This window comes from Pseudophryne corroboree, chromosome 2 (genome assembly GCF_028390025.1).
Source record: "Pseudophryne corroboree isolate aPseCor3 chromosome 2, aPseCor3.hap2, whole genome shotgun sequence".
Taxonomy (NCBI): domain Eukaryota; kingdom Metazoa; phylum Chordata; class Amphibia; order Anura; family Myobatrachidae; genus Pseudophryne; species Pseudophryne corroboree.
The window spans coordinates 497,168,959-497,190,691 of NC_086445.1; the positions used below are offsets into that span (position 1 = coordinate 497,168,959).

The window sequence follows — 21,733 nt, forward strand, 5'->3', positions numbered from 1 at the left end:
AAATCTGCGGCCCTCTAGTAGATGAGCACTCTGCAGCCACCACAGAAGAGACACCCTTGTCCTTGTCGACAGGGTTATCCGCTGATGCATCTGAAGATGCGATCCGGACCATTTGTCCAGTAGATCCCACTGAAACGTTCTTGCATGGAATCTTCCGAATGGAATTGCTTCGTAAGAAGCCACCATTTTTCCCAGGACCCTCGTGCACTGATGCACTGACACCTGGCCTGGTTTTAGGAGGTTCCTGACTAGCTCGGATAACTCCCTGGCCTTCTCCTCCGGGAGAAACACCTTTTTCTGGACTGTGTCCAGAATCATTCCTAGGAACAGTAGACGTGTCGTTGGAATCAGCTGCGATTTTGGAATATTTAGGATCCACCCGTGCTGACGTAACACTACCTGAAATAGTGCTACTCCGACTTTTAACTGTTCCCTGGACCTTGCCCTTATCAGGAGATCGTCCAAGTAAGGGATAATTAAGACGCCTTTTCTTCGAAGAAGAATCATCATTTCGGCCATTACCTTGGTAAAGACCCGAGGTGCCGTGGACAACCCAAACGGCAGCGTCTGAAACTGATAATGACAGTTTTGTACTACAAACCTGAGGTACCCTTGGTGAGACGGGTAGATTGGGACGTGGAGATAAGCATCCTTGATGTCCAGAGACACCATATAGTCCCCTTCTTCCAGGTTTGCTATCACCGCTCTGAGTGATTCCATCTTGAATTTGAACCTCTTTATGTAAGTGTTCAGGGATTTCAGATTTAAAATTGGTCTCACCGAGCCGTCCGGCTTCAGTACCACAAACAGCGTGGAATAATACCCCTTTCCCTGTTGTAGGAGGGGTACCTTGATTATCACCTGCTGGGAATACAGCTTGCGAATGGCTTCCAAAACTGCCTCCCTGTCGGAGGGAGACTTTGGTAGAGCAGACTTCAGGAACCGGCGAGGGGGAAACGCCTCGAATTCCAGTTTGTACCCCTGCGATACCACCTGTAGAATCCAGGGGTCCACTTGCTGATGTGAAGTGACCTGGGGTAAAAAGGTGGATTTTCCAGCCGTTGCCGTGGCCACCAGGTCCGATAAGACCAGCCCCAAATAACTCCTCCCCTTTATACGGCAATACTTCCATATGTCGTTTGGAATCCGCATCGCCTGACCACTGTCGCGTCCATAACGCTCTTCTGGCAGAAATGGACATAGCACTTACTCTTGATGCCAGGGTGCAAATATCCCTCTGTGCATCACGCATATATAGTAATGCATCCTTCAAATGCTCTATAGTTAACAGTATATTGTCCCTATCCAGGGTATCAATATTTTCAGTCAGGGAATCCGACCACGCGACGCCAGCACTGCACATCCAGGCTGAAGCGATTGCTGGTCGCAGTATAACACTAGTATGCGTGTATATACTTTTAAGAATATTTTCCAGCCTTCTATCTGCTGGTTCTTTGAGGGTGGCCGTATCAGGAGACGGTAACGCTACTTGTTTAGATAAACGTGCGAGCGCCTTATCTACCCTAGGGGGTGTTTCCCAACGTGTCCTAACCTCTAACGGGAAAGGATATAGTGCCAATAATTTTTTAGAAATTAGCAGTTTTTTGTCGGGGGAAACCCACGCTTTATCACACACCTCATTTAACTCATCTGACTCAGGGAAAACTATTGGTAGTTTTTTCACACCCCACATAATACCCTTCTTTGTGGTACTTGTAGTGTCAGAAATGTTCAATGCTTCCTTCATTGCCGTGATCATGTAACGTGTGGCCCTACTGGACATTACGTTTGTCTCCTCACCGTCGACACTAGACTCAGTATGTGTCTGGGTCTGTGTCGACCCACTGAGGTAACGGGCGTTTTAGGGCCCCTGACGGTGTCTGAGACGCCTGGACAGGCACTAATTGATTTGCCGGCTGTCTCATGTCATCAACCGTTCTTTGCAAAGTGCTGACATTATCACTTAATTCTTTAAATACGATCATCCAGTCAGGTGTCGACTCCCTAGGAGGTGACATCACTAACCCAGGCAATTGCTCCGCCTCCACATCATTTTCCTCCTCATACATGTCGACACACACGTACCGACACACAGCACACACACCAGGAATGCTCTGATAGAGGACAGGACCCCACAAGCCCTTTGGAGAGACAGAGGGAGAGTCTGCCAGCACACACCAAGCGCTATATATATATATATATACAGGGATAACCTTATATAAGTGTTATTCCCTTATAGCTGCTGTTTATATAGTTTTTAGCTGCCAATAGTGCCCCCCCTTCTCTTTTTTACCCTGATTCAGTAGCAAGTCTGCAGGGGAGAGTCAGGGAGCCGTCCTTCCAGCGGAGCTGTGAGGGAAAATGGCGCTTGTGTGCTGAGGAGATAAGGACGTCGTGAAGGGGCGGAGCCTATCTCCCGCTTTTTCTGTAAAAAATGGCAGGGGTTAAAATACATCCATATAGCCCAAGAGCTATATGTGATGTATTCTTTAGCCAACCTAAGGTATTATCTGTTATATTGCGTCTCAGGGCGCTCCCCCCCAGCGCCCTGCACCCTCAGTGACCGGAGTGTGAAGTGTGCTGAGAGCAATGGCGCACAGCTGCGGTGCTGTGCGCTACCTTAGTCTGAAGACAGGATCGTCTTCTGCTGCCGATTTCACCGGACCTCTTCGCTCTTCTGGCTCTGTAAGGGGGCCGGCGGCGCGGCTCCGGGACCCATCCAGGCTGAACCTGTGATCGTCCCTCTGGAGCTAATGTCCAGTAGCCTAAGAAACCCGATCCACTCTGCACGCAGGTGAGTCCGTTTCTTCTCCCCTTAGTCCCACGATGCAGTGAGCCTGTTGCCAGCAGGACTCACTGAAAATAAAAAACCTAAAATATACTTTTATTCTAAGCAGCTCAGGAGAGCCACCTAGCCTGCACCCTTCTCGCTCGGGCACAAAAATCTAACTGAGGCTTGGAGGAGGGTCATAGGGGGAGGAGCCAGTGCACACCACCTGATCCTAAAGCTTTTATTCTTGTGCCCTGCCTCCTGCGGAGCCGCTATTCCCCATGGTCCTTACGGAGTCCCAGCATCCACTAGGACGTCAGAGAAATATTGTAATAAATGACCTTCAGGCTGTGTTTAATGCACAAAGTTATTAAAAATATTGGGAGGAATTACCTTCAGGCTGTGTGTATAAGGTGTATATGAAACATAAATGCATTCTGTGCTTAGACTTAGGTTTCATCGCCATGATCGCTCATTATGGTATTCAATTATTCCAAATGACGTTACCCAAAATACATCTGGTCCCTAGCATTTTGGATAAGGGATACTCAACCTGTAGTTACAAAGTTTGTGAGGTTGAAAAAAAAAAAAAAAGACATCCGTCCATCGAGTTCAACCTATTTGTGTTTTCCTACTCTGATATTTTTTTAGGATTAATTTTATCTGTTGATAAAGTCAGCCGTTGTGTTGTAGTCCCTCATTTTATTATAACTATGGTACATGATCTATCCACAATAACCCTGTATATCCTTATCCATTAGGAATTTATCTAGGCCATTCTTAAAAAGTATAGACCGAGTCTGTCATTACTACTTTCTCTGGCAGGGAATTCCAAAATCGTACTGTCCTCACTGTGAAAAAACCCTTTCGCCTCTATGTGCGGCATCTCCTCTCCTCTAACCTAAGTGGGTGTCCACGTGTTTTGTGTGCTGGTCTTAACAAAAACAGATCCCCCCGAAAGCTGTGTATTGTCCCTTTAAATATTTAGAGATGTTGATCATGTCCCCTCTTAATCTCCTCTTTTCTAGTGTGAACATGTCAAGCCTTGCAAGTCTTTCCTGGTATTTCAGCGTCTCTATCCCCCTAATTAGTTTGGTCGCCCGCCTCTGAACCTTTTCTAGTTCCCGGATATCCTTTTTGTAGCAAGGAGCCCAAAATTGTGCGCAGTATTCCAGATGTGGCCTCACTAAGGCTTTATATAATGGGAGTATAACGCTCTCATCCCTTGCATCAATACCCCTTTTTATACATGCTAGTACTTTGTTTGCCTTTTTTGCCGCTATCCTGCACTGGGTGCTGCCGCTAAGTTGTTATCTATATGAACACCTAAATCTTTTTCCAGTACAGAGTCCCCTAAAAACACCCCATTAAGTATGTAGGTGTAATTTTTGTTCTTGCTACCCAGGTGCATTACCTTACACTTGTCTGTATTAAACCTTATACTCCATTTTGCTGCCCATGATTCCAGTTTAAATAGGTCGTTCTGGAGAGACTCCGCATCACCCTCCGAAATTATAACCTTACATAGTTTGGTATTGTCTGCAAAAATTGACACTGTGCCCTCTAGACCTTCCGCTAGATCATTAATGAAAATGTTGAACAATAGCAGTCCGGTAACAGACCCTTGTGGCACCCCACTTAGAACTTTAGTCCAATTTGAAAAAGTTCCATTTACCACAACTCGCTGCTCCCTATTGTCTAACCAGTTATTAACCCAAGTGCATATTGTGCTCCCTAGCCCTAGTTCATGTAACTTATAAATAAGTCTCATGTGTGGCACTGTGTCAAAAGCTTTAGCAAAGTCTAAAAAGATTACATCCACCGCCTTTCCCTGATCAAGGTTCGCACTAACTGTTTCATAAAAGCCTAGTAAGTTTGTTTGACATGATCTATCCTTCACAAATCCGTGTTGGTTCCGAATAATAATCTTATTAGCTTTGATGAACTTCTGTACACTATCCCTCATAATGCTTTCTAGGACTTTCCCCACTTATAGATGCAAGACTAACTGGTCTATAATTGCCTGGTTCAGCTTTACTTCCCTTTTTGAAATTTTGCACTACTTACGCTATACGCCAGTCTTTGGGAACCATGCCTGAAGTAAGCGAGTCATTGAAGATTATAAATAGAGGTCTTGCTAATCCGGAGTGTAGCTCCATGAGAACCCTTGGATGAATACAGTCTGGACCAGGTGATCTATTAATCTTCATTTTTTTTCAAATCGGTCGCAGACTTCCTCCTCACTTAAATAAACTCTAAGTAGTGGGACATTATCCTTAATAGGGTTGGGTGTTAGTTCGTGCAACTGGTCCTCAATTGTAAATACTGATGAGAAAAATGTTTTTAGTGTATCCGCTATGTCGTTATTTTTTATTAAGACTCCCAGCTTTGTCCTTTAAGGGGCCTATACTCTCCTCCTTTAATCTTTTGCTGTTGATGTCTTTAAAGAATTTTTTAGGGTTCGATTTACTTTCTTTTGCTACTAGCTTTTCCAGTTTCTACTTTAACCGTTCTTATTTCTTTTTTGCATATCTTGTTGCAAATCTTATAGTACTCGAATGACTCCGCCTTTCCGTCTGATTTGTATTTTTTGTCACGCAGATTCAGCCAGGACAAGGATTCACTGGCAATTAAATATCCCCCATAATGTTCTAGGTACAACAGAACAAGTCACATTTGACTAGTTTGGAATGTGCAGTTCTAACAAGCAAACTTTCAGTGACCAAGAATGACCACAGATTAGAGAGAGTTTCGTGCCATAACATTTCTTTAACACTGCAACTAACCAGTGGACAATAAGCACAGACAGGCAAGGAGCAGAGCACTATTAGCTATAAAGTCAACTGTATAAACCATCTAACAATGCAAAAAAAAAAAAAATATAGCAGTAACTAGTAGAACAAGTTTTATCCTACCTGGAATCATCCCCTGTAGCCTCTACACCAAAGTTTTCACACACTGCAGGCCAAAACTGCTCACGCCACGTTATGAAATCTTCCTCCAAGCTGAGGCAAAAGGGTATAATTAGCAATGCTTGCCAGAAACATTCATATTTGTCCAGCTATTTCAATATGTTACATCAGTACGTGTGTTCTGAGTGATCTTTACCAACACAACCTATCGGTAACAGAGCTTTATACATTGGTAAAATCCTTTTCTATGAATCCATTGGGGGAACACAATGGACCATGTGGATACAAAAGCCTCCATTAGAACACTGGTACTTTAAATAATCTCAGTCGGTTTGAAAAGATAACTGAATGATACACAAGGAGTTCCTTCTAATTGCTTTCAGAGTTTTAATACTTACTTGCCGTCATCATCACCCATTCCATTTTCAAAGATTCTCTCAGCTCCCAACTCTTCCAGCCTTTTGTCCACATATTTACCCATGGCATTAAAGTGCTCATAAGTCTTGTTTCCAAGACTAAACACCTAAGAGGTAAAAAGAGAACACCACACTTATTATAAAGGACAAAGTAGGCATTGACACTTGTAACACCCCATTAAAATAGCCTAAAGAAGTGTACTTGGAGGATAGCAGATATTGCTATCCGGTTCTCTTATATACCATTAGTAGGCCCTTTATTTTCATATCTGCATTTATTTTGTCTGTGTTGTTTGTCTGTTTCATTTATACCTTGATTTTCTCACTATCCTGAGCTGTGAATTACTAGGGCAACTGAAAACGTAATGATAATAGCACAGTATCATTATTATAGAAAATGATAGACTGAAAAAAACACAAGCAAACGCTATTTTTGTTTTCTTATTATTACTTCACAGACTTGTTCATACACATTTACAATTTAAAGAACGCATTGTTTATTTCAGATGCAGGGATTCCACCAGATTTAAGAATATTATAACACTAGCACTTACTGCATACTTAAGTCCTGATAGATCAACATCTGCTTCTTGTAGCCAGTCATAGAAGTCCTGAGCATTGTCGGTAGGGTCTCCCTCACCATATGTGGCCATGCAGAACACCGCAAGAGAGTTCTCAATTTCAGTAAGCCGCCTGAGATCCGCCTACAGAACACAAACATTTCTATCATGCATCATTCACTTTATGCAACGCTGCACATACAAAATGACACTACTGTACTACATAGGAAAACTCCCACCTCTCTCCTTAAAACACATCCTTTTCAGAAGTCTTCAAGGTACATAGGAGATCAGTGGTTTGGATATAATAGGCCCGTTTGAATTAAGAAAACGTCTTTATATCTGTAGTAATGACCTGTCCAACAGCCTACAACTTTCCAGCATTCTGCTAAACCATTTTACCTCTGACACAACAATCTAATAGTATATTAGGGGTCTATTTACTAAGCCTTGGATGGAGATAAAATGGACGGAGATAAAGTACCAGCCAGTCAGCTCCTGTCATTTTTCAAACCCAGCCTGTGACAGCAGTCAGGAGCTGATTGGCTGGTACTATCTCTGCACACTTTATCTCCATCCAAGGCTTAGTAAATAGACCCCATAGTCACAGGCCATGCAACATGAAAAGTTTCATGATTGGCATAACCTCTACATGGACATCGATGTGGAGATTACTAGCAACTCAGCCATGCTCCAGGTAAAAAGCAGTCCTGAATGAAACAAAAAAAATAAAAAATCTAGCTAGTTCGCACTGTGCGATTACATTTCATGTGGTAAAGAAGGCAGGCAGAGCATTAGTCTTTTATGAGGTATGTTTTTAATCCTTTTGTTTATATAGAATATTTTTATGAAGGTTTTTTTGCACATACGAAAGACATAAGATAGTAAACAATAAACAGTACATAAAATTAATTAGCTTTCACCTTCAGCAAACTTCCAATGTACAGGGAATAAAAGCCAAACAAAACACACCACAGTACATGAGAATGAAGGTCAAAACAAGCAGGGGGAGACAGTTCAGAAAGTATGATCAAGGAGAACTGCTTGGCAATACATAGAGATACAATGCGCTAGACACAAGGTGCTCGGGAGCCCACAGTTAGCAGGGGAAGCAATGGCATAATGTATAAGAGGAGCATTGTCATACAGACCAAAGTTTACAGAATTTAGGAAAGTATTTGCTACTATAATAGACAAGGCACTCATGCACCAACATTCAGCTGAATAAAGACAATTAATTCAGAAGCAGTTGAGGAGCCATAAGTCATGCATGCAGGCCTTTGTGAATATATAAGCACATTCTGTTCTCAACTGATAATTTCTTTTCTATGAAGAAAACCATGGCAGCCTTGACTAATACATTGGGCTGCCAATGTAGTCTGATAAATCAGTGTAAACTATTCACATACAGGTGGGGGGCAGGATTAACGGACTCTTTAATACAGAGCCCAAATATGCATATCCCCAAATGTAACAAGTGGAAGCATATACCTGTTCTGACTTTACATTTCATAACAGCAGACTAACATTGAGATATGAAGATATGGAAGATGCCAAAACAACAAATTCCAAAAGAACCATTCCTTTTTTTTACATAAACAGTCCTTTTATATAAAGATGAATGCCATAATTGATAAAACATGTTGCAATTGACATAACAAGCCCAGATTTCCCCACAGAAAATACTGAACATTCCTGTTGCAGAACACAAAGGCCACAGCAAACTAATGCAGTATTAAATATACATGTTACTATTTTAAAGCCAGTCTGTTGACTGCATGGGATGGGATTCAAGCCCGTAAAAATAGTGTAATTCTCAGTTTACAGTGTAAACCAGTTTCCTAATCTCCGCCATTACAGTGCAGCTTTTAAGGAAATCCATGCTCGAGTCCAGATTGTTAAATCTAACTGAGATACTACTTAAGTCACCTGTGCTGAAGCATGGATATCCTAAAAACCTTGACTGTAATGGTGGAGTTTGGGAAACTCTGGTCTCAACAAAATACAGTTACGCAACATTATCTGTAGTAGACAAGTAAAGATGGTGGTTTTCAAGTGTTTATGTATAACCAAAAATGTATGAAAACAAGTGGGACATGAATATAACATAGCCAAAATGAAAATACATTAGTACTAGATCACAAGCTACTGTGATAATGGCCAGCTCAAAATAAAATGGCACTAGAGTAGAGACTGCAAAAGCAACATATGGCTGGTACAAGAGAATATATAACACACATATGGCATTAATACAACTTGCACTAAGCTATAATGGCAATAAAGGCTCTCAGCTTGTAGCTTTTATAGTTTCATCAAACTCAGCAGTGAAATAATGGAGTTACTCGAAATTTGTAAGAAAGCAGACGACATATGAATGTGATAATGTACTCTTACCCCTTTTTAAAATAAAAATAAATACTGGTGGTGGTAAACGGGAGAAAAAAAAAAAATGTAATTTCTTTACTGTTCTCCCTCCTTCCAATCTCTTTGCCCTGCTTCCACGAATCCCCCCCCCCCCACCTCATTCTATCAGCACTTTCTCCCTCTTCACCTCATCCGCTCATCTCTCCCCCCACCCCATCATTCTCCCATCTCTCTATCTCTTATTTGAAACATTACACATATAGCGCCAAATATTCCACTTTGCTTTATAATTAGCAACAAAAAATAGTAATAAAGTGAGATCGTGAATAAAAATAAAGGAACACTAACAAGAAATCTTTTGAACAAAAATAACCTAGTTTTATTTATAGCTATAAAACGGATATAAGGAATGTTTGTCATATTGACAGTACTGTATATAAACGTGCACTAGTGACAACAAATCTACATGACTTTTGTAAAAATGTCATGCTGATAACAAGGCAAGACCCTTTTTCTACCATCATCACATGGATATTGTAGTGGCTGTCGTTTTAGTGAGGGTTCGGGATGTAGGCACCAGTATTGGGACTGGGGGTCTCCTGACCTCCGGTCACATAACTACAGATGGGTCCACATTTATCTGGACCTTTAATAGGATTAACTGAGACTTGCCAGTCGGACTTAATCCTCTGCTGTAATGACTTAATTCCCTGCTGTATTGTTCTCTGTATTGTATTGCAGTTGAGAACAATAGATGAAGGGTTTATGCTAATAAATTATGTTGTGCCTAGGCGCAGAAAACTAGTCAAGATAACCGTGGATCCATCTGTACATCCCCATCAGACATACCCAATTATTCACTTACCATTTCAAATTCTTCCGGGTCAGCAGACATACCGCGCATACCGTAACGGTGAGCATCTTTTGCTAGACGATTGGCAAACTCCTCTCCAGTACCAGTCTGAGAGCCATAAAATACAACTATGTTTTTCCCCTACATACAAGGAGGGAAAAAGAAAAACAAAGTTATATTGGAATTTAGGACGTACAAATGAAAAGAAAAACCATGCCTTCCCATCTATCAAACGTGCCTATTCAGATATATGCTTATAGAGCTATTGCGTCATTTGTAAAATAACTCACCGTCTTTTTCATCTTATCCACAAAGCTGCTCTCTCGGGAAGATGATGTCCTACAAGTAGAGGGAAGAAAATGCATTATTATCACAGCCTAATTTCTTAGCAGAATGAAGATGTAGAAGGATGATCTATTGTATGGGCATCCACTCCCTGAGGTGCACCTGTTTCCAGAACTGTGGTTAAGCCATATAAGGCTGAAACCCATATGTACTAGGATGCAGCCCATCGTTGTTCACTTGCCTAACAGAAAATCAAATCTGAATTAGCCAATATCGACTCACACTGTTAATAGGGAATTACACTGGCAAAACTACTGGTAGAAGGTTGTCTCAACAGTTTATTTTCTTTATTTTTGTTTCCAACATCTCTGGCTGAATTCTTCGACAACAATGATCCTAGCGTGCCATGGTTGTCCTTATCCATACTTAGCAATTGTCTTGGCTTTGAAATTGGTGCTTCCCCCATATATTTCAAGTAACTCCTTTTTATCCAAATGCCCTCGGTTGTTGCCATTTCTATATGCAAGAATATTTTAACAACCTTGTCATAGTTCTAATTTTAGATTATCCATCATTTATACAGTGCCCTTATGCTGTGCACCCCTTGTCAAAGACTATATGAGCATTCATATCAGTCCACATCTAATTCATTTTGTTACCAGTATGCTTTTGTTCTTAAAAGGTGATGCATGAATTTCCAGACCATTTGTCTAACAGAATGCTTCTCTACTCCTACATTAGTCTTCATTTGTGTCCAGTACCACTCTATTTGCCACTGTTCCAGTGTAATATCAAAACCCTGGACATAATAATGTAGTAAAAAGTCATACATGCCTACTTAGTTGCAAACATGAATCCCTTTTGAGAAAACACACACACACACAATTATGTACCAGAGTATAGACCCTAATGGTTTGTTTCAAGCAATAATATTATATAGCTACTCCCTTAAGTTAGTCACACAGATAGATACCCCCCAAAGACTGCAGACCTATCAGACCATCTGGCTACAACAAGGACTGAAGGAGACCAGGCCTCATACCAAGTAGCTGAATTACTTGCAGCACAACATCTGAAGTCATTTTCTGACTTCATTCACCAACATACCATTAGTGACCATCAGGCAACTCTGGCATTTTTCAGCAAGACATACAGCAACACAGAGGCAGTTGCCCAAATTCAGATGCAATATTACAGAGTCTGTGGCCAGCACAAGACTGAGCCATTTGTCACTAATTATCTCTTAGGGACTTTAATCAGCAAGACACTACTCAAATATTAGTGGTATGGTGCCCATTGAACACCTTAGGAAAAAAACCCTCAAAGAAACAATGTAGACATACATATAGCAAAAAAATTTCATTCTGTATTTACACTAATAATATAGAATACAAAAACTGATTAAAGATAATGGCTTTGTTATTTTCCAAAATATTTTTTTTTTTTACAAGTAAATTCCCACAGCAAAGTTGCCTCTAAAAGGTAGGACAGAAGAAAAGGATGGTTGAGATCAGAAGCCAAAAGACATAAAAACATAAAATAAAAAGTAGTAAAACTAGGTTTAGAGAAGCAAAACAAACTAAATAAAAACAGGGGATTGGGAATTTCAGCAGAGCTACAACATAACACACTGAGCATGCCTGAGCGAGACTCCCCAAGAGAGGAAACATGAGACTTCAGTTCTCACAGCAGAAAGTTCAAACAACTTCGGAAACAAAACCAAGAAAGCCATTTTCAGTCCAACTTTCTCCGCTGCATCAATGCCATCTCCCCCAACTCACAAGTGCAAGTCTCTCAGACCTGCCTCCCAACCTAACTCACCCTACTACAATGACATCCTCTTGTGGGACGGAGCTGAAGCATCCCATTTTAAAAAAAATACTTTGAGCTTCTTCTGGAGGTCAGTCAGCATTGGCTTTATGGATAACCTAAACAGATTGAACGCCCAGCAGCAGGTAATCGGTGGTGCAAATGTGGTTTCATTTTCAGAGTATATTCTAACACTCGGCTACATCAGACCAAACAAAAAAAAAAGAAAAGAAAAAAGGTTAAGGCTGCAGCAGACAAACAGCAAACGCTGTTACAATAATTTTGGTTATTGATTTTCAAGTCTGTTCTTCAGTGCATCCCTCCAGAGAATAGACTTGAAGCCGCTCAGGCAGCACTAGAGAGAAACAGGGAGAGAAAAAAAAACAAGAGGAAAAAGCAAAAGAATCCTTCACATCTGGCAAGAATGAAATAAAAAAAAAAAAAAAAGGAAGAATGGGAAGGGAGAATGAAAGATCCCAAGATCCACTGCTCCTCAGCTTCCTCTCCTCCCCCTTTCTTCCTCTTTATCTGTGAGGAACAAGCAAGCCCATACTCCCCTTCCTTCCACCATCTGGTTTCCTGGGCAACGGTTTTGTATCATGGTCAGGATCCCCCTTATGCCACACACACACACACCTCCTAGAGGTCTAGATGGCAAGTTATTGGTGCATTAGACTAAAGAGCTCAAAATGTAGCATCTATACTGCAAGATTAACAAGCCATAAAAAGGAAAATACATCCACCATCCTAACAATTCTTTCTAGTCATTATCAGATTTAGCAATTAAAGAACTAAAGATTAAAGAAAACCTATCAAAGTACAACTCGGCTACAAATGTGGAAGACAGATACACTCAAAATGAAATAATTACTTCTATGCTTTCCCTATGCTACAGAAACAGATAAATAAAAAGTATTTAAGTAATACAAATACCACGTTTAATCTATGCTTTTAAGTAGTTTCCAAGTGCCAGTGTGTACGAGCCTTTAACGGTAACAGATTTCTTTTAGTAATCGTTTGCATTCCACTGTAGATGTAGAACAATTGTTTGGCTGCGGCACTAAACTTGCTCACTAGCTCTGTTTTTCATGATTTTGTAATCTAGCTTGAAAATGCTGAATATAAATGGCTGGACTATGAGGCTCATTCAGCACTGAGGAACCCTGACCGACACTGTCCAGGTAACCAAGTTTCTAGCCAACGATGCGATTAAACAAGAACAGAAGATTATCAGTTCCTTATATAGTGCAGCAAAATCCGTTGCGCTTTACAACTGGAGAAGCACAAAAGTGAATTTATATGCGTGAACCCATGTGTGCACTTGGCAAGACATTTTCATTAAGAAAGCTGGTCAAAAAGAAAATCACACTATAGTAACTAGGTGGACCACTTCAAAGCAGCAAAGAGACTGGAAATGTACCCTCAGTAAAAATGCTCTACCTATTACAATCCTCTATTTAGTGCCAACACTGCCCAATCAGAGAATGTTTATTGACTCCAATTAGTCACTGACTGCCCCAGTGGAACTTACGTGTGTGTGTGTGTGTGTGTGTGTGTGTGTGTGTGTGTGTGTGTGTGTGTGTGTGTGTGTGTGTGTGTGTGTGTATCAATTTAGGTTTTTATACAGTAGGTAAAAGAACATAAACACAACAGCGCCAGGTAGCATCTTGGTCACATTGGAACCAGACTGTACTTCTTTGCTGTGGCAGCAAAGTAAACCTCTGTGCCATCATGCCTAGGTAACCCAAAGCACATTAAGTGCCATTCAATGTTTTCAATGGCTACACACAGTAAATGGGCTGTTATCTGATTAGTGTGAACACAGCATATCTGAATCTATATTTACTATTAGCACAGTGGAACAAATAAAGTAGTTGTACACTGCTATATGTAATTAATAAAGCATGCCTAGCGTACATTAAATTTAGGTAGGCGGTCTTCATTACGGTTATAAGCAGGTTTCCAAGCGGGAAAATAACCCACTACTGCTGTATTTTCTTTTTCACTTTTTGTCCCAGTAATGGGAGTAATCTTATTTAGATAAACAAGATACAAAGATTGTGTGTGCTTTTAAAAGAAAAAGCTATTCAAATCCAATGGCCTGGGTCAAAATTTGAGACTAAACAAAATAAATAGTAAATTAGAACACACGGTAGATGAGGGAAAGATATGCAGTAGTGATCACACTGAGCACTACAGCTGTAGTCTGAAACTCTCAGTTCCTAGCTTTCCCACATCCTGTAACATGAGCTCTCCTTTGTGAGGCATTTATCCCATTCTGCTCAGAAGTTCACATCTCAGCCTTCCCCGCTGGGCCTCCTTACCCAGAAGGAATCCCTTACACAAACATCTTATGCCGTTGTACTCAGCAGGAAAGCCAGCAGCATGATCTGTGGACATGTTTCTGTAATACAAGTACTTTAGTGGTTAAACATCAGGTCAGAAACATGGCACAGAAGCAGTAAAGGGCAGAAAGCAAGCAGTATATGTAGATTACATTAAAATGGTTAATAAGAAGAAACCATGGTAGTCACTTTTCTGGGGCTCATGTAGAATCACAAGTGCCTTTATATAATAAAATAATAATAATAATAATAATAATAATAATAATAATAATAATAATAATAATAATACACCAGATCTATAAATTATAGTTTTACAACACTAGGTCTATGTGTGTGCGGGCCATGATGCAGTGTACATGTACACTTTCGGCTCATTTTATTTTTAGACTGAAAAGGGAAAAGATGGATTTTATTTTTAACTTTGAGTACAACAGCATGTGTTAATATGCTATTATATAACCTATGCCAACACCCAAATCTTATGTTAGAACATGCACAATGAGGTGGAATCACTGGGTATTATTCAGCCAAACCCAGGGGTGGCTCCTGCGTCACAGAACAATAAAACAGAGATTCATACCTCCCAACATGACACTCTCCAGGAGGGACAAAATGCTCTGGTTCTGGACTTTTTTCTTAATTTATGATTGTCTGCACCTGTGTTGAACAGGTTAATGGATAAGAAGGGTGCTTCAGCACAGTTGCAGCAATCATACATTAAGAGGGAAGTCCAGGAGCAGAGCATTCTGTCCCTCCTGGAGAGGGTCATATTGGGAGGTATGGAGATTGCTTGGTCTATGCTACTCAACACTGCATTTCTCCCTCTATGCAAGCCTGGTACTCCTGACTAAGAGCCTAATTCATACTTGCCTACCTGACCCTCTCCAGGAGGGAGAAAATGCTCTGTTCCTGGACTTTCCTGGTAATGTATGATTGCCATCACCTGTGGTGAAACACCTTTCTTATCAATTAACTAGCTCACCACAGGTGATGGCAATCATACATTACCAGGAAAGTCCAGGAACAGAGCATTTTCTCCCTCATGGAGAGGGTCAGGTAGGCAAGTGTGGCCTAATTCTCAATTGTTACACCACTTTTACACTAATATAGCGGGTCACAGCCGGGAGCCTGACACTGGTGCTACCAGTCTTAGACCCGCGTCAGTCCCCTTTTCCACTGAAGTCTCCAACCCAGCATATTGCCGGGTTGGTGACGTCAGCAGTGATGCGGGAAGCCGGGTCAATGCGACCTGGCTCCTGTTTACACTGCACAGTTTGCCGGGTTGAACCTGTGTTGAACCCTGCAAACTACCAGAGTTGGAATACCGACCCAGATTATTCCTACTCGACCCTTATACACCAATCAGCAACACGGGTTGCGCATGCTTATGTGCAATAACCCGTGTTATATGCTGGCGGTGTAAAAGGGGTAAAGCAAAAAAGCAAGTAACTTTGTATCTGGAACAAACCATGATGCAATACAAGGGGAGGAAATACATTTATAATTTTTTTCTGTGCAGGGTGAATGCTGGCTGCTTTTGCATGTAGCCCACAAAATGTTAGACAGTTTTGTTTTTACACTGCAATTTAGATTTCAGTTTGGACACACCCCACCCAAATCAAAATCTCCAGGCACGTTACATATGTCCCACCTGCAGTACAACATGGTATTGTCCAGGTGCACTTCTTGTTTTATGTTTTTTGCTTTACTTCCAAATCAGAAACAGGGCCTTAATGATTCTGGGAATGAGAATATGCCAGATCATAGAATCTATGCCAGTGCCACTCTGGTTAAATGCCAGTAGTCGAATTTTAGTTGAATTTTTTTATTCATAAACAGTTACTCATATAACACAAACATATTCCATTGCTCTTTAGAATTGGGAACAAAACCGCAATAAAACAAGACTCATTAATAGCAGACAGAGGCAAGAGAGCCCTGCTTACAAGTGGGTATTTTACAGGGAAACAGGCATTTGATACATGAGGATAAGTGCTACATATTGCATATCTGTCCAGCTAGATTGCAGAGGTTCTTGGTGGGATGAACCCGTTGCAAGAAGGGACATGCACCTCCCCTGTCATTAATGATTAACATAATAAAAAGCAGATACTTATGACACATATTCTGTGTCACAAGTATCTTTATATTATGCTAATCATTTTAATACATTTAATTAGTTTGGGAGGCACTGATAGCAGTGCCTCCAGCTGACAACGGGAACGGGGATAAAGCTGGGGGGCGGAGCAGATGTATTAACCTGAAGAAGGCATTAGGAAGTGATAAAACCAGTGATAAGTGCAAGGTGATAAACGCACCAGCCAATCAGCTCCAATATGTAAATTAAGAGTTAGGAGCTGATAAATAAAGAAATCTTTCTATGGCGCTGCAAAATGGAGCAGCAGAAGACAGTACAAATAGGTCACCAACCTACAAAGACAATATGTAACAGAAAAATACAGTCTCACTTTCTGCGCTCCAAATGTCCCCTTGTTTTAAACGATCCTCACAGCGATGTCATGATATACATAAACAAAAAGAAAAACAAAATACAATAGTATAATCCTGTATAGGCACTACAGTTCTTTCCACTGTGTAAAGGGGAAACTAGGTGGTGAAGATGGTCCCAGAAAAGAGATACGACGTCCACCTTCTTATGGGGTCACCCAAAAGTGATGCCGTGAAGATACGGTATAGAATCCTTACGTGTATGCTTACTTGAAAAAGTGAGATAGAAAGCACATAAAGGTTTCTTTTCCATGGATTTTATTTTCTCTTTCGCCCGTATGATGAGTGTGGATATCACTCATATGGTGAGTATGTAATTAAAAAAGGGAAGCCAATTAGGGCAAAGGAAACCCTTTTTATTAAAATTTACAAATGAAACACAAATAGACAACCGGTCATACCATTTTGGGGGGGCAGAGATGGAATTCAGCTGACATAAAATTATCCGGATATCACAATAATTCGTCATATGCTCCCCTCAATGGATGAACCGGTTAGGACATCAATATTGCACTGTATCAACGCGTTTCGACGCTCGGCGGCGTCTTTATCAAGATTAAACAGTGTATATGGCTAAAAAAGATATTCATGATAATATCAATAAAATATATTAACATCAATTCCAATTTTAAAAACATCAATTCTAATTTTAAAAAAGGCATCTCACATCATGTAACATACCACTGATATGTGGACTCTCCTGTGTGGTCAGCTGGATAATGAAATCTCCAGTCTGACTTTCCTTAAATAGTGTAAGACCTAATCAATTGGGGATTAATTAACCAATAAATTTTAGTTCCCCTATGATGGACACTTAAACTGACCAATCCTGTCCCACTCCTGTGTTGAATCATTTGCATGTTTAGCGCCAAAAGATTTGTATGAGAATGTTTGTCCCATCTCCATGGTTACGCGTCCGGACAATTTCCGGTACACGTAACTGTATAGTCCAGTACTTAACTCCTTCGCGCGTCACCGCCCCCAGCCTACCAAGCTACGCAATCACTCACGGAACGACCTCCGCTCACGTGACACCAAAATCCCGAGCCTCGTCTCCCGAGGCACACCGCCCCCCGCGTCCAATCAAAACTGGGTATAACAAGCTTGTTACCGCCCCAGGTTTCCAAGGTTACGCGTCCGATCTTAGAAGGGCTTCCGCTTACGTGATCATACAGTCACGTGTTACGCTTCCTAGTATGTGCCGCCCCCCGCGTCCAATCACCAAGGTTACACGGCCGTCTGGGCTGTGTGCAACACATACAACATGACCGGGCTCACGATTAGTCATGATTGAACATCATGACATCGTTCCACCCAAATCAGTGGATAATAGAATTGTATTTTAAAACCAATTCCAGTGCAATTACACACATCCCTATTGCAGTAACATTTAAACTGTTCCATATCCCTTTTCCAAAATGGCTGAAACTAATAGGAGTCCATAATACCGGGTGCAGTGAAATTACACACCACCCATACAATATATAGGAGAACAGGCAAAATATGAATTGTTCGGGTACCTTAATAGACAAGACACATGAATCACATTATTTCCTCCCACTCCATGCGTCATATTCTGATGGCTAAATACAGAGTTATCTATTAACTGAAAATGGAGTCATCTATACTCCACTTGCCCCCCTTTATAAATATGGTCCCTAAACTATAAATAGGTGAAACTCTGACAAAAAAGACCTACCATGATTTACAGAAACCACCTTATTTCAAAATCGTGGTTTAGACCATGGGGTTTAAGGCTGTTAAATTCATATATATTCTTCATTTCAGCCTTCGCTAACCTGTGATCTCTATCCCTTGTTCTCCAATTATTTTGTATCCATTTGATTGCACAAAAACTTCTTAGACCCTTAACTGATTTTTCATGTTTTTCTTTAAAATGTAAAGAAAAGGGATGATTAACATTACCATTAATAATGTTGCGGACATGTTCAGCCCACCGAATTTTGACCTGTCGTTTAGTTTTACCTATATACAATAAATTGCATTTGCATATTATGCCATAAATGACATAATCTGTATGACAGGTAATAAACTCGTCTATTTTTATGGTCTTTTTTTTCCCAGCCAAAATTAGTAACTTTAGACTCACTGCTGGGACAGGCTTTGCAGAGTTTACCACACAGATTATGTCATTTATGGCATAATATGCAAATGCAATTTATTGTATATAGGTAAAACTAAACGACAGGTCAAAAATCGGTGGGCTGAACATGGCCGCAACATTATTAATGGCAATGTTAATCATCCCTTTTCTTTACATTTTAAAGAAAAACATGAAAAATCAGTTAAGGGTCTAAGAAGTTTTTGTGCAATCAAATGGATACAAAATAATTGGAGAACAAGGGATAGAGATCACAGGTTAGCGAAGGCTGAAATGAAGAATATATATGAATTTAACAGCCTTAAACCCCATGGTCTAAACCACGATTTTGACATAAGGTGGTTTCTGTAAATCATGGTAGGTCTTTTTTGTCAGAGTTTCACCTATTTATAGCTCAGGGACCATATTTATATAGGGGGGCAAGTGGAGTATAGATGACTCCATTTTCAGTTAATAGATAACTCTGTATTTAGCCATCAGAATATGACGCATGGAGTGGGAGGAAATAATGCGATTCATGTGTCTTGTCTATTAAGGTACCCGAACAATTCATATTTTGCCTGTTCTCCTATATATTGTATGGGTGGTGTGTAATTTCACTGCACCCGGTATTATGGACTCCTATTAGTTTCAGCCATTTTGGAAAAGGGATATGGAACAGTTTAAATGTTACTGCAATAGGGATGTGTGTAATTGCACCGGAATTGGTTTTAAAATACAATTCTATTATCCACTGATTTGGGTGGAACGATGTCATGGTGTTCAATCATGACATATCGTGAGCCCGGTCATGTTGTATGTGTTGCACACAGCCCAGACGGCCGTGTAACCTTGGTGATTGGACGCGGGGGGCGGCACATACTAGGAAGCGTAACACGTGACTGTATGATCACGTAAGCGGAAGCCCTTCTAAGATCGGACGCGTAACCTTGGAAACCTGGGGCGGTAACAAGCTTGTTATACCCAGTTTTGATTGGACGCGGGGGGCGGTGTGCCTCGGGAGACGAGGCTCGGGATTTTGGTGTCACGTGAGCGGAGGTCGTTCCGTGAGTGATTGCGTAGCTTGGTAGGCTGGGGGCGGTGACGCGCGAAGGAGTTAAGTACTGGACTATACAGTTACGTGTACCGGAAGTTGTCCGGACGCGTAACCATGGAGACGGGACAAACATTCTCATACAAATCTTTTGGCGCTAAACATGCAAATGATTCAACACAGGAGTGGGACAGGATTGGTCAGTTTAAGTGCCCATCATAGGGGAACTAAAATTTATGGGTTAATTAATCCCCAATTGATTAGGTCTTACACTATTTAAGGAAAGTCAGATTGGAGATTTCATTATCCAGCTGACCACACAGGAGAGTCCACATATCAGTGGTATGTTACATGATGTGAGATGCCTTTTTTAAAATTAGAATTGATGTTTTTAAAAAATTGGAATTGATGTTAATATATTTTATTGATATTATCATGTATATCTTTTTTAGCCATATACACTGTTTAATCTTGATAAAGACGCCGCCGAGCGTCGAAACGCGCTGATACAGTGCAATATTGATGTCCTAACCGGTTCATCCATTGAGGGGAGCATATGACGAATTATTGTGATATCCGGATAATTTTATGTCAGCTGAATTCCATCTCTGCCCCCCAAAATGGTATGACCGGTTGTCTATTTGTGTTTCATTTGTAAATTTTAATAAAAAGGGTTTCCTTTGCCCTAATTGGCTTCCCTTTTTTAATTACATACTCACCATATGAGTGATATCCACACTCATCATACGGGCGAAAGAGAAAATAAAATCCACGGAAAAGAAACCTTTGTGTGCTTTCTATCTCACTTTTTCAAGTAAGCATACACGTAAGGATTCTATACCGTATCTTCACGGCATCACTTTTGGGTGACCCCATAAGAAGGTGGACATTGTATCTCTTTTCTGGGACCATCTTCACCACCTAGTTTCCCTTTTACACAGTGGAAAGAACTGTAGTGCCTATACAGGATTACACTATTGTATTTTGTTTTTCTTTTTCTTTATGTATATCATGACATCGCTGTGAGGATCATTTAAAACAAGGGGACATTTGGAGCGCAGAAAGTGAGACTGTATTTTTCTGTTACATAAGAGTTAGGAGCAGATTGGCTGGTACATTTATCACCTTGCACTTATCACTTGTTTATCACTTCCTTATGCCGTCCCCAGGCTTAATACATCTGCCCCACTGTAAAAGCCTATTGAAAAAAGTGGAGGAAGCGCCACTAGTATTTGTGCCTCACTGACAGGGATGGGCTTACAGCCCACATCAAACCACACCCCTGTCAGCGAGGCAAATGTGATTGGACAGCGGATCCCACATTAACCTCCTCCTAGTGCAGTAGCGCAGTGCAGCCGCATGGTGGACCTGGTGAGGGGAAGGGAGGGATACTAAGGCACCTGCCCCCTCTGTCATTTTTGGGGAATTATTATTTTTATCATTCTTTTATTGTTGTTGCTGCGCGGCAGCTGTTTCAGTTGCTGCTACTTGCATCTGGATACATAGCCGCTGCAGCGGAGCTCCTGTCTGTCTCCCCCCCCACAGTCTCCCTCTCCTCTCTCCATGTCCTCTGACCCGGGCTGCCATCATCCAAGTAAGGCCTTGGAAAAAGACAAAATGTAAGGGGAGAGGGATCGATGAGGGGCTGGTGGAAGGATGCCAGCTACAGCATGTCCACGGGGGTTGGTTCCACATAATCCAATAAACTTTATGACCTGTTGCTTTGTTGCTGCGGCTGGTACTCAGCTACTCAGTA

At 41.0% G+C, this 21,733-nt stretch overlaps 1 protein-coding gene across 2 annotated transcripts in view; it reads right to left on the reverse strand.

The window, feature by feature from the left end:
• The window catches only part of LOC135030952 (NADPH--cytochrome P450 reductase), a 170,142-nt gene that overhangs the window by 51,039 nt on the left and 97,370 nt on the right, over positions 1–21,733 (reverse strand). The window contains exons 1-6 of one of the 2 annotated variants that reach the window (XM_063953976.1): positions 11,982–12,061; positions 10,166–10,214; positions 9,888–10,016; positions 6,653–6,802; positions 6,081–6,205; positions 5,686–5,775 (exon numbers count right to left, since the gene is read on the reverse strand). In XM_063953976.1, the coding sequence (XP_063810046.1) occupies positions 5,686–5,775; positions 6,081–6,205; positions 6,653–6,802; positions 9,888–10,016; positions 10,166–10,214; positions 11,982–12,028 (590 nt within the window). In that variant the 5' untranslated portion in view covers positions 12,029–12,061. Of the gene's footprint in view, positions 1–5,685; positions 5,776–6,080; positions 6,206–6,652; positions 6,803–9,887; positions 10,017–10,165; positions 10,215–11,981; positions 12,062–21,733 lie in introns of those variants that run through there. The other variant, XM_063953975.1, reaches the window with a different exon arrangement.